General features: G+C 46.7%; 1 protein-coding gene across 2 annotated transcripts in view; it reads left to right on the forward strand.

The window, feature by feature from the left end:
- ESPL1 (extra spindle pole bodies like 1, separase) overlaps nt 1-12,967 on the forward strand; it is a 588,475-nt gene that overhangs the window by 334,960 nt on the left and 240,548 nt on the right. For both annotated transcript variants that reach the window (XM_078687592.1, XM_078687600.1), the window contains one exon: nt 8,746-8,919. In XM_078687592.1, the coding sequence (XP_078543718.1) occupies nt 8,746-8,919 (174 nt within the window). The remainder of the gene's footprint in view (nt 1-8,745; nt 8,920-12,967) is intronic.

Here is a 12,967-nt window from a genome sequence, read left to right on the forward strand (position 1 = left end):
CTAGCCACAGATTCATTACCGATCCACCCATCATCCTAGCACAGCAAATTGGATTCTAGTGGCAGGGCTGATCCCTTTCAGGGCCCTAGTTTTCAAACACACCAATGTCTGTTCACCTCATGGCTCTGTGCTTCTGGCGGGGAAAGTCGTGAAAAAGTAACTGCAGTCAGCACGCCAACGTGGGTCATATATAGGTGACACGGACAACGATATGTGGAGCTGACCGATGCCACCTACTGACGCACAGTGGTATTGCTTGTAGACAAAACTTCCTGCTCCAGTCTGATGCGTGGGAAATTAAATGGCAAGGAATCTGCGGTTTGATAATGTCTCTCCCAGATAAGGTGTTACCGAAGGTAAGTAACTTGATCATCAAGCCCACTTTCAAACCTGAGACCTAGCTGTTGATCTGCATACGGAAGGGATTCAGGACTTATCCCCCTTGTATTCTGCAACCCAATAGGAGTTATGGGGAACTTCCAATGCTGACCTTCATGAATAAATGCAATGTGAAACGGAATGAGCATTTATTGGAATTGATGCTTTTACACTGTTTACCTTTTCAGGTGCTGTAGGTAGCTGGCTCTGTATATACTATACCAAAGTAAGGTATAGTGTGCACAGAGTCCAGTGGAACCCCAACGGTAGGCAGAGGTGAAAGTAGATAATACCTTACACTCTATTTGTGGTAGTGGTGGCGAGCAGTAAGGCTTTATCAGAGGGTAGCTGATAGCCTCTAGGGCTTCTAATTGATCTGGGGGTGCTGCCATGTTCTGCACAGCTTTAAACCCTTCAGCCACTGTATTGTAAACCTCTCTAAGTACCATTGGATTTTCTACTACCAGGCTCAAATTTAACCTATGCCAATTATTGGAGGGTCTAAGCCTTCTATCGAAGGGTTCAGTAGGGGTACCAGACAAGGTGATTTCCTAGTGAAGTCAACGTAAGATCTAAAGTGTTGTGCTCACTATCGCGCCGAGGTATAGCACTCATATCCACCAGCTAAGGCCAAAGTCTAATATTTACCAGGATGCACTCAGAATAGTGTCTTGTAGATGATTGAATGTATTTCTCCCCTCTGTCAGAAATCGTTCACCCATTGCCAGCTCGAAGGTCTTGGTTCAGTGTAAACGCATTTTACTGGACTATAGTGGCTATCCATTTCTTTATAGATGGAAGTATAAGCCCTGGGACTGTCCAAGCCTGATCTTCATCACCAATTTGGTTCTCCGAGTTGATGCTCAGTGGCTCAAATTTACAATTAAAATTGCCAGCTATGATTTTATAGGACTCAACAGGTAGGCCTGCTATGTGGGAATCTAAAAGTCAGTCAAAGGAACTTGAGCGCACAAATCACCCCAAAAGGTCTCATGAATCTACAGTATCTATAGAGATTAATTCAGAACTACTGCCGCCAGGCCTGCAATACACATTATAAATATAGTATGTGGCTTTGTCAGGGACACCTAGGACATCGGGTGAACCCATATGAATATCCTTTGCCAAGCAAGGCAGAGTAGTTTTTAACCCATATGATCAGTCCGCCTGATCGACCCTTGAGGAGTTTGCAGCCCGAGTAAAATTAACATAACCAAGGCATAACAAAGGGGACAAAGCCCAGGTTCCCTGAAAGAGGCACATGTCAAACTTATCAATAAATCAATCTACACAGGAAGTTTTTAAGCTAACCCTGCAAGATTCCAGGAAACCAGGTTAGTGAATAAAACAGGGGAGTTGTCGGAGGCAAAACAGGAGTTAGTGATGAATTCTGATGTCGGACTGCTAGAAGTGGAGAGTCCGTGTTATCCACTGATCCTCCAGCCCTTGTGTACCATTCTCCGTAAGGGCACCAGTGTTTATTAAGCTTCAGTCAATGTTAGCTAAGTCTGATAGTGGGAGAAATCTGTTTGATATAGGAACTGTAGGACTAAGTATCTCATCTTTACTTACTGGCTGAGGCAACGCCATATCTCGCTCCTAGGCTGTAGATAATTTATAAAAGTAGCCCATGGGCTATGTTAATGTTGGCTCCCTGCAGGTACAGCTTGGCACCAGACTGAATTGGATGGCGAATGAGGCCTGTATTAAAACTGAATGAAACTCAGTACCCACCCAAATGTTTTGCCATAGGACCAACCCATCCAACTTCCTCACAAACAAAATATCATTATCTTCATTCACATTAAAATTGATGTTTCGAATCCACAAACAACTAACTTTGTTTTTGTGGTGGGATATTTGTTCCTCCCTCAGGGAGTTTAAGGAACACCAGTCCAAACCGCATAAGGGGAACATGCGGGTGGAAGATTTAAACAGGTCTGATTGGGAAAAGACTGAGCGTGAGGATCAAATTCTCCAACAGTCTTTCCATTCTGGGTATCACAGACTTTGAGCACCTCCACCACCCTCCAGTGTTGAGACTCTCCCAGCTAATGAAGAGCGAGACTGGGTTCCAGTGGCAATCCTAGCCCCTTGCAAAGGAATGAGGGCCAGTTATGTGATTGGAGTTCAGAACCAGGGGCCTAGCTGGACCAGTCAGACTGCTGTATAAAGGCCAGCTGGATCAACAACTTGGTCTGGGTCAGGGTTAGCTGGGTACCAGCATCTTCCAGTTTGTGTATCCTGTCCAACAGAGGGATAACGCACTCTGCCATCAATGATTTTAAATGATCTAAAATCCAGTCCCAGTCTGTCTATGACTACCCTGGCAACTCCCATGTTCCAGTTCAAAAATTTGTATAGCGCACTACTCACCCAGAGGGTCTCAAGGCGCTTGTGGGAGGGAGGTGAATTTAGGTTTTTAGTTGCTTTCTGAAAGAGAGGTGGTTCTGAGTGAGGCGGAGGTGGGTGGGGAGAGAATTCCAGGTTTTAGCCGCTGAGTAGGAGAAGGATCTTCCCCCCCCATAGTGAATCTGTGGATGCGCGGGATTGCGGCGAGGGCTTGATTGGACAATCGTAGTTGGTGGGAGGGGGTGTAGAAGGATAGACGCGTGTTGAGGCATTCGGGTCCTAGGTCGTAGAGGGCTTTGTGTGCGTGGGTGAGGAGACTCAACGTTATTCTCTTGTTGACCGGGAGCCAATGGAGGTCTTTCAGGTGGTCGGAAATGTGAGCTTGCCGAGGGATGTTCAAAATGAGCCTGGCTGAGGCGGAGTTTTTTCTGTAGTTTGGCTGAGGTTCCGGCGTAAAGGGTGTTGCCGTAATCCAATCGGCTTGTGACCAGTGCGTGGGTGACTGTCTTTCTTGTTTCGGTGGGGATCCAACGGAAGATTTTTTTGAGCATTCGTAGGATGTTGAAGCAAGATGATGAGACGGCGTTGACTTGTCTGGTCATCGAGAGGGAGGAGTCTAGGATGAAGCCCAGGTTACGTGCGTGGTCCGTAGGTATGGGTGCGGTTCCGAGGGCCGGTGGCCACCATGAGTTGTCCCAGGCAGAGGGGGATGGTCCTAAGATGAGGACTTCTGTTTTGTCCGAGTTTAGTTTTAAACGGCTGTTCTTCATCCACTCGGCTACTTCTTTCATTCCTTCGTGTAGGTTGGTTTTGGCGGTGTTTGGGTCTTTTGTGAGGGAGAGGATCAGCTGGGTGTCGTCTGCGTAGGAGATGATGTTGAGGTTGTGTTGGCGCGCGATGGATGTGAGGGGACTCGTGTATACGTTGAAGAGGGTGGGGCTGAGTGATGATCCTTGTGGTACACCGCAGATGACTTTGGTAGCCTCTGATTTGAAAGGGGGAGGCGGACTCTCTGGGTTCTTCCGGTGAGGAACGATATGATCCAGTCCAGTGCCTTTCCTTGTACTCCGATGTTGCTGAGGCGTTGTATGAGGGTGCTATGACAGACTGTGTCGAAGGCTGCGGAGAGGTCAAGTAAGATGAGAGCAACTGTTTCTCCGTTGTCCAGTAGTGTTCGGATGTCATCTGTTGCTGCGATGAGGGCGGTTTCGGTGCTGTGTTTGGCTCTGAAGCCTGATTGAGAGGAGTCGAGGGATTTGTTGGATTCGAGGAAGGCGGCGAGCTGACTATTGACGGCTTTCTCGATGACTTTGGCGGGGAATGGGAGGAGCGAGATGGGGCGGTAGTTCTTAAGTTCGGTTGGGTCAGCCGTGGGTTTCTTCAGAAGGGCGCTGAGTTCGGCATGTTTCCAGTTTTCTGGGAAGGTGGCGGAGTTGAGGGAGCAGTTGATGACGTTTCGGAGATGGGGTGCGATGATGGAGTCTGCTTTGTTGAAGATGTGGTGGGGACAAGGGTCGGTTGGTGATCCTGAGTGGATGGAATTCATCAGGTGGATGGTGTCTTCAGTGGTGAATAGGTTCCAGGTGCAAAGGTTGTTAGAGGGGGGTTTTGGTTCGGAGGTGGGTGGAGTGGGCTGGTCTTCGGACTGGTTTTGAAAGCTGTTGTGTATTTCGGCGATTTTGTTGTGGAAGAATGATGAGTCGCAGAGGTCTTGGGAGGGGGTGATGTCGTTAGTGCCTGCGGAGGGGTTAGTGAATTCTTTGACGATGTTGAATAGTTCCTTGCTGTTTTGGGCATTGTTGTCAAGTCGATCCTTAAATGCTGATTTCTTGGTGGATCGGATGAGTTGGTGGCGTTCTTGAAGGAGGCCAGGTTGTCAGTGGTGGGTTTTTTCTCCAGGTTTTCTCGAGAGTCCGACAGAACTTCTTGATTTCTTAAGGTCATCGTTGAACCAGGGGGCTTTTTTGTTCCCTTGCTTGATTAGATGGTTTTTCAAGGGTGCTATTTCGTCTGCGCTGTGGGTGATCCATTGTGTGAGGTTGGTGGCTGCTTGGTTTGGGTCCGATGAGTTGGCAGGAGTGTTTTGTTGGAGCGACGAGAAGAGCTGGTCGGTGGTGATTTTGTTCCAGTTTCTTCGGGGAATAGGTTGCGGGGGGTTATGGGACGTGCATTTTTTGTAGTGGAAGTGAACGCAGCTGTGGTCCGTCCAATGGAGAGCTGTGGTGTGATCGAAGGAGATGTGCTTGCTGGAGGTGAAGATAGGGTCGAGCGTGTGTCCGGCGGAGTGGGTGGGGGTGTCAACGAGTTGTTTGAGTCCGACATTGGCCATGTTGTCCAGAAGGGTGGTGGTTGTGGTGTTGTCGTTTTTCTTGTCCAGGTGGAAGTTGAGGTCTCCCAATAGAATGTAGTTCTCGGATGGGATGGCATGTGGGCTGAAGTCAGCGATGCCTTCACTGAATTGTGAGCGGGGTCCTGGGGGTCTATAGATAAGGGTGCCTCTGAGTGTCGTTTTGGGGTCGGTGTGAATCTGGAAGTGAAGGTGTTCGGCGGTAGCGAGGTTATCGTCGGAGCTGGTTGTGATGCGGATGTTGTTCTTATGGACGATGGCGATGCCTCCTCCTGTTTGGTTGATGCGGTCCTTTCGGATAATCTTGTAGGTGTCCGGGATGGCTATGGCGATGTCGGGGGCTGATGAGGCGTTCATCCATGTTTCTGTAAGGAAGGCGACGTCCGGCGATGTAGTGTCGAGTAGGTTCCAGAGTTCGATGGAATGTCTGTGGACTGAGCGGGTGTTGAGCAGTAAGCACTTTAGGTGGTTGGTGTCGGAGCTCTGTTTGGAGTTTGTGGATTTGGTGTGGGTCCTGATGCAGTCGAACTTGTAGGAGTGGCAGGTGAAGGGTCCATCGGTGTGTCCTGGGGCGGCTTGGTAGCAGTTTGGTGGTCGGCCGGGGTTAAGGGCTGAGAGGGTTGCGGCGTTGTACATTATGCGGGTGGAGAGGCTTTTGCGGGGGCCAGGGGGTCTGGCGCTGGGCGCGGTCCAGGCGCGGACGGGCGTAGACGGGCTTACCTTTGGCGCACCTTCGGCGCGCATAGGGCGCGACCGCTGCGCGTGAACGCTGCACGCAAGAGCATCTGACATATGTGGATAGTGGAGGGGGAGGGGGAGGGGCGAGGGAGGAGCAGCTGGGAGGCGGGATCCTGGTGGAGGGGACGGGCTCCGATGCACAACAACAACAAAATGGCTGGCAAAACGAAACCGGAACGGCCGGGGCACAGACAGGGTTACGCTGTCGGCAGGGGCACTGGCACAATCAGGCTACACACTTCTGCAGACAAAGCGGGCAATCGCTACAACCACAAGAAATAATTACAGAGGCAATGCGAATTAAATAAGGCCAAACAAAGCGAGCAGCACACAATTTTAAATCAGCTGAATATAGCGAGCACTATAATGGCAGATGCAGCTAGGGAGGCAATGCGAGCAGCGCAGGCACCAGAACGAGTTCTATGTGGCAGAGTAAGTCAGCAGCTCAATGCAGCAGTATAACGATACCCAGGTGGGACCAGGGGTCGTGGGGAGCGTCCGCTTCCGAAGGAATACCATGGTATTTGTAGTGGACATTGAAGCTGGATTGAACGCTAGCAGAGTGTGCTCAATTAGCCTGGTATTCGCCTCTTTGGCTCTACTTAATCTATGTAGGCCCCATTGTTTGGTGTTGCATTTCCTTTTTGGCTGAGGGGCCAGTTACACTGGTATTAATAAAGTCCTTATTGTTATGCTGGTTGGTTGGTTGGTTGGTTGGTTGAGTGGGAGTGAGTGGCTGAAATATTAGACAGTTGGCCACTGATCGTTGCGGTTGAGTTCTCACTATCCGCAGTCAATTGGTGTTTCACCTGGGCTGGCTGAGTCCAAGGGAAGCCACTGGAACCCTGTCCCACAGTGAGCAATAGACCTCTCTGCACTAAGTATCTCTTTGGCACCAGCTGCTCTAGCCAAAGATTCTAGCATAGTAGTACCTCCAGCTAATTTAGTAGAAGCATTATCCCTTTTTCTGTCCCAGGATGCTTTTGTTTGCCCGTTGCTCCTCTGTTTGCCCAATTGTGAACATTTAGAATGACTCTCCATTCGTGAAATTGGAGTCAAGAAAACTGGTGGAGGATGATATGGGACCTGTAGTCCCCTGCAGTCAATGGCGATGTGGGACCTGTAGTCCCCTGCAGTCACTGGCGATGTCTAACCAGCACCATACACAGTACCACTCTGGTACAGTCCAAGACAAAAACAAAGGGGAGGGAGGTTGGGGGGGAGGGTGGCTTGTCCACTGTTGGTCTGTGATGGTCCTGGGAGTGTCCCGTGTCCGCTGGACCACTTCGTGTTGAAAAGTACTTTCTGCATTCCGCATCTTCAGGTGTTCCAGATGGCTCCTGGGTGTTGTTGTCCCTCAGTAACCGATGCCGGCCATAGGACCGCAACAGGACTTCCAGGCGCTTTCTCTTGTTAGGTTTTGGGTCAATGTCACTGTAAATAAGCAAATTGTCAAGCATTATCCTGTTTAAATAGCAATGGGGAACAGCATGTCCCCAATGCCTCTCCCTGCTTTTATGGTTCAAATGTATGTGTTTTACCAAAATAATACGTACTCTCAATCGGCCTGTGAGGCAAAACCAAGTGCAAAGATGGGGGTGTGGGGAAATACTGTTTAAGCATAAGGCGAATTGGAGAGGGAACTTGGGCACTTAGCAAATATACATATACATTGGCTGCAAGTTGAAGGAGTGCCATTGTCTGTACTTAAAAGCACCTTTTTTTATTTGACCCTAAGCAGGAAATGTGGTCTCTAAATCCCACTTTCAAACCTTTGACCTAGGGGGGTTCGTTTTTTTCTTTCTTTTCAGCTGCTGAATCTACCCAGTGTGATTGGCGTGTTTTGCCTAGCACGTTTACAGGAAATGCACCAAATACTTTTTTTTCTTTCATGCATTTCCTATTGATCGCAGTCAATTGATATTTTTTTGTTCAATCAGATGCCTCTTCTTGGTGCAGCTTATTGGGTACTCTTGTCACCAGCAATGCAATGTTCATATCCTGGAAATTCATTTAATTTGCTGCATTTTGGGAGTTGGAGTGCTCTTGTTGTCTCATTTAGACTAAAGAGGAACTAAACTAGAAAATAGTGGCCATAATATGGCTTTATCTGGTGAACGTATGTTCTTGATGCTACGCGTCGGTCCTAAGAAGTTTTCCTTTGTTCCTTTATTAGGTAGGAATGTGTTCTTCCCTCAACCTCTTCTTATGAAGAAGAGGTCTTCTAGGTCAGTCTTTGAGCCTTTGTTAAAACTATTTGATTTCTTCCTTAATGCATGCCTCTCACTAATGCTTCTTGTCACGAGGCGCTAATGGAACCTGTGACAAAGAGCATCTTGTGCATATTTCTGTGGTCAGGAAGGCATTAACAGTATGTTTCAAAGGTGTTAATGTGACAAAGGCTTGGGCTTCCTTTTCTGTTTGTGTAGGGCTTTGAAGAAAATGATGTTGCTTTGACACTCATTTTGAAATACTAGTGCTGCAGAAATGGTTTGGAGGATTCTTGCTGTGCTTTCTTTTGTGGGCACTACTTAGGTAGCCGATTTGGTCTGTAGTACAGTGGCTGTTCACTGAAAGAGAAACATTTGCTTGTAACAGAGCTGTAATTACGAACCTTCAAATATTTGCCCCAACTTTTTGTTGAGATAGTTTCCTTACTTCTAAAAAGGAAGTTATTTCACTGCAATATGTGTATAGTGGAAGCTTTAGGTTTTTATTGGAGAAATATCTTGCAATTCCAAACAGAAAAAAAAGAATCATATGTCAAACCTGTTTTTCTTGGCATCTGTGCGGCATTTGTCTCAATCTAACTGTTGGAGAATTGTTCATGCTTCTGTAAAAGCAGTTTTCTTTCTAAATCAGTAACGTTGATGGGCTAGGTACCTAGTTGGGTTGACAAGACATCTGTTTAACTGTCTCTTTCTACACAGGTAGGCGGAAGAAGCCCATCCCCATGCAGGATGCTGCTGACGGGGAGTGTGAAGTGTTGAGACGTGATGCCAGCTTGGACTTACAGAACTGGCTTCCAGGTGAAGGTAAAAAAAGGGTTGACCTGAATCCCTACAGTATGCAGGACCTCTCCTCCTCCTTGGATTCTGTAATCAGTAAGTAGTCCTGTAGCGCTTTCAATGCCTACCTTTATGAATAAATGCAATGTGAACCCGAATGAGCAATCATTGGAATTTATGCTTTTAGCATGTTGTGCACCTTTTCCAGGTGGTACCTGTTGGCATTTGTAATAAGGGTTTTGTCGTTTTGGTGCATAGTTTGTTAAATAGTAAAGGGAGCCGGATGACCTTAATTTTGAGGCTCTCACTCTTGTTAGATTTTGCCTCCATGTCATTGTGAATCTGCTGATTGTGGAACATTATCCTGCTTATATAGCAGAGGGGAAGAGTGTCCCAAATGTCTCACCCTGCTTTATAGTTCAACTCTATTTGTTTTACCAAAATCAATACTTCCCTGCAACCATCGGCAAGTGAGTCAGAGTAGGAAGGGTACTGGTGGGCAGGGATGGCAGATATGTAGGGATAACGGGAGGTAGTGAGGAGAAATGAAAGACCCCCCCCCCAATAGGGCTTAGTCTACCATTTTAAAGCAGTTTATATGATTTGGATCAGTCCAGAAAATCTCGTTGTCCAACCTGCCTTAGAGTTCGGTCAAACACCTTTAATTAATGATAATTATAATAATTTACTCTATACCTATGAGGTCCCAAAGTTTGTGCAGCCACTCTGCGTGTTTTGGCAAAAAAATGAATATATGTTGGAAAGCATTAGTTTGTCATACGCCCTGGTAATCAACAATTTCTCGAAGGGGGTATGAGACCTACTGGCATTTGGTTGGATTGTGGGGTGTTACCCAATGTTTAATATGAATGTACCGCCATCTATCCCTCTCAAATGCCATCTATCCCTCTCAAATGCCATAGTTGGATTTAATTTGTTGACAGTCTATCAGACCGCTGAGGTCATATGTCACCTATTGTTTTACCGTGGCATCTTACCAGGTGCAGTACTCCTTGGCCATCATCGCCAAAGCAAAAGTTGGGTTGCCGACAATGGGCGTGAGTCAGGAGGGGTGCGAGGATAAACCTCGAACAATGGCAGTGCTATCACAGGCCTCTACAGTGGAGAAGTGTGGCTCAATGGTTAGAGCGGCAGACCCTGATGCAGAGGTCTAGCCCGGGACCAGGGTTCAATTCCCCGCCTCGGCGGGTCTTGGGCTCAAAATTCCACGGACCTGATAATTCCCGCCTCGGTGCCTATTCCAATCATGGAGTCCCACTCTGCAACTCTGGGCAATAGCTTGCTTAATCTCCACAACGGCCCCCACAACGCTAAGGATGCCTGGCCTCCACCTTGGGGGTGCCCAGGAGTGGACACCTCACAGGGAAAGCCAGGATGGGTTCCACAGCGGTATTCGTACATGCGCCTTGAGACCCTTGCGGGTGAGTAGTGCGCTATAAAAGTATCAATTTACATTTACAGTAGCTTGCACTACTGGCGAGATATGTACACTTTGAAGTCCAATTTCTTAGAGAGCCATGGTAATTTTCAAATCTGTATCCCTGTATGGTTTGATAAATAAAGCTCCAGTGCTGCTTTGTGAGGGGCCTATTCCATTTAACCAGGTATCTCCAATAGATGGCTAGATAACTGAAGAGATGAGTTATGCCTAAGTCACCCGCTGCCACAGACAAATATGCCCTCTCTTGCCCTGCAAGTTTTCTTGCTAACTGAGGTAAATGCTTCAATCATCTGTTGCCATTTACACAAAAGATGTGATGGTGGTCGTAGTGGAGGTGTCTTGCATAACATAAACGTTTTGCTTAAAATGGCCATTTTGACAGCTTCAAAACTCCCCACCTGGCATAGTCCCCCAGAGTGCCAAGACCACAAGACTGTTCGGGGGTACCTGTGTACTCCTGTTGTGCCACTTGAATGCTAGGGACTGGGAAAGATTGGATATTTTTGCTGCTGAGTCGCTGGGAGGGACCTGGGGGGGCAGTGAGACAGTGGGAGAAATTACTTGGGTGTTTATTGCAATGTGCCAATGTACAAGCACGATGGTAAAAAGGTAACAAATGTCACCTGTTTTCTTTTTGGTTCACATGCATATGAAAACCTTTGAAAAAAGACTGCAAGCCTTTGTGGGTGGTGGAGACGAGCTCTCTATAGTTAAACTCCACCGTTTTCTCCGACGAGGGGCATATTTTTAGCCCCAGTATTGCACCCTTTTTCGCGCCTACAGAAGAGGAAATAGGTGTTTCAATATGGACTGATCCCACTGCGGGATAAGGTTAAGAATATACGATTTTTGGCTATTCACCTTAAAACTAGAGACCCTGCTGAATCCTTTGAATCCTTTCAGGTAGGCTGGGATTGAGATTTTTGGGAGTGAGAGGGCAGCCAATTACATCATCTGCGTGGAGAGCCAGCTTATGTTTCTGCTGTCCTATAGGGAACCCAGAAATCTGTGGATACACATTGATAGTCTCTGTCAGGGATTCCATATAAAAAAGAAGCGGGATCAAAGGGCATCTCTTCAAAGACCTGTAACATGATGCTGTTGACCCTCCCCTGAGCTAATTAGCCATAGCCATTTCTTAAACCAGGGTCTTACATGCACCCTATCCTGGGTGTTCTGTAGCAAGGGCCAGTGGACACTATCAAACGTAGGAGTACTGGAATTCGGGCAAGGGATGCTTTATCTATTATGTGCAGTAACTTTTTATCCAATCTCCATGAGCACTTTGGTACGATATGGACAGTCAGGGGAAGTCTCTGATGCCTTTCCACTAGTAAGTGGGGTACGCAGTGGTGCATGTTGGCACCCCTGCGTTTTATTTTGCATATCAATGATTTGAACATGCATCTATTGAGTTCTACTGGGGATGTGTCAAAAATTGCCAACTCTGCTGTCCTGTCATTATTACATGCCTATGAGAGTTTTGTTGGCTAGAACACCCTGTGTATTAAGCATCTTAGTAGAATCTTTTGTCATTCATGAATACCATTGACATAAACTAATTTTGGGAAATCTCACATAATGGCCTGTGGACCCAGTAGAAAAACCCTGACAGCCTTAAAACCGAATGAGCAAGAACTCAGTGCAATATGGGACTTGTGTTATTTGGTCTTGGTGTTCGTCGCAGGCAATTCCTGACCGCCACAAGTAAACACAGCTCGTCTGAGACATTGGAGAGCGGCAGGCTCCTTTTTTAATTTAGCCAAGAACGAAGGTAGGTCCACTATTTTCCCCCTTCCTTAAAGTTTCTAAAATGCAGTGTGTACCTACATAATCGTACGGAGCAGGGTTGTGGGGACTCCATAATGTTGCTGCCGTACAAACAGAAGAAAATAGAATCTGTGGGCGGTTAATGAATCTCCCGCCTACTATTACTAGTTTTATCTTCCACTCTGAATTGAATTTAGCATACATTTTAGAAATTGGCACCTCTCCTGCTTTGGGTCTGTGTGTGGAGTAACACAGAGGCAAGTTTTAACAGATCGGTAATGGTGGACTGCCTTAGGCTAAGCAAGGCATTCCATCCCTTGGCTGAAAATTGTCAGCAAATCTTTTGCAGACATTGGTGTACCTGAATTGATTAGTACCCCTGGTTCAATTCTCTCCAATAGGAGGGCCGTTCAGTCTAGGAAAGCTAAATGTGCCTCCTCACAGAGAATTCAAGAAGCTACAACAACAAAAACAGTTTGTAATTACGATTTTACTCTTACGACAAGACACTTCCCTGTATCTTACTCTGGAGTTTACACATTGGAAAAGGCCCCTTATTAGATTGAGATATGGAACGATAAGGCGCTTAACATGCTTTTCAGACGAGGCAAAAGTGTGGGATACCTTATAGTTTCCTTGCCCTTATAATGGTATTGCAGAACAGACTCTGCTGCATTTTACTTTTTTTGCAGCTCATATCGTAAACTTTTAGCTCTGCCTTAAACCACACTGAAAAAGTTAGCCTTTCAGAAATGCAGAGGCATTCATCTTTCTTCAAACTTTAAACAGCCCAGATAATTTTTATATGGTGTGCTGTTTTTTTTTTTTTTTAAATGGCCATTTGCTTCAGAAAGTCTATGTAGGGGAATTAGGAGGGCAGGCTGGATATTTATTGGGTTAATGTATTTATCT

Source organism: Lissotriton helveticus, chromosome 1_1 (genome assembly GCF_964261635.1).
Source record: "Lissotriton helveticus chromosome 1_1, aLisHel1.1, whole genome shotgun sequence".
NCBI lineage: Eukaryota > Metazoa > Chordata > Amphibia > Caudata > Salamandridae > Lissotriton > Lissotriton helveticus.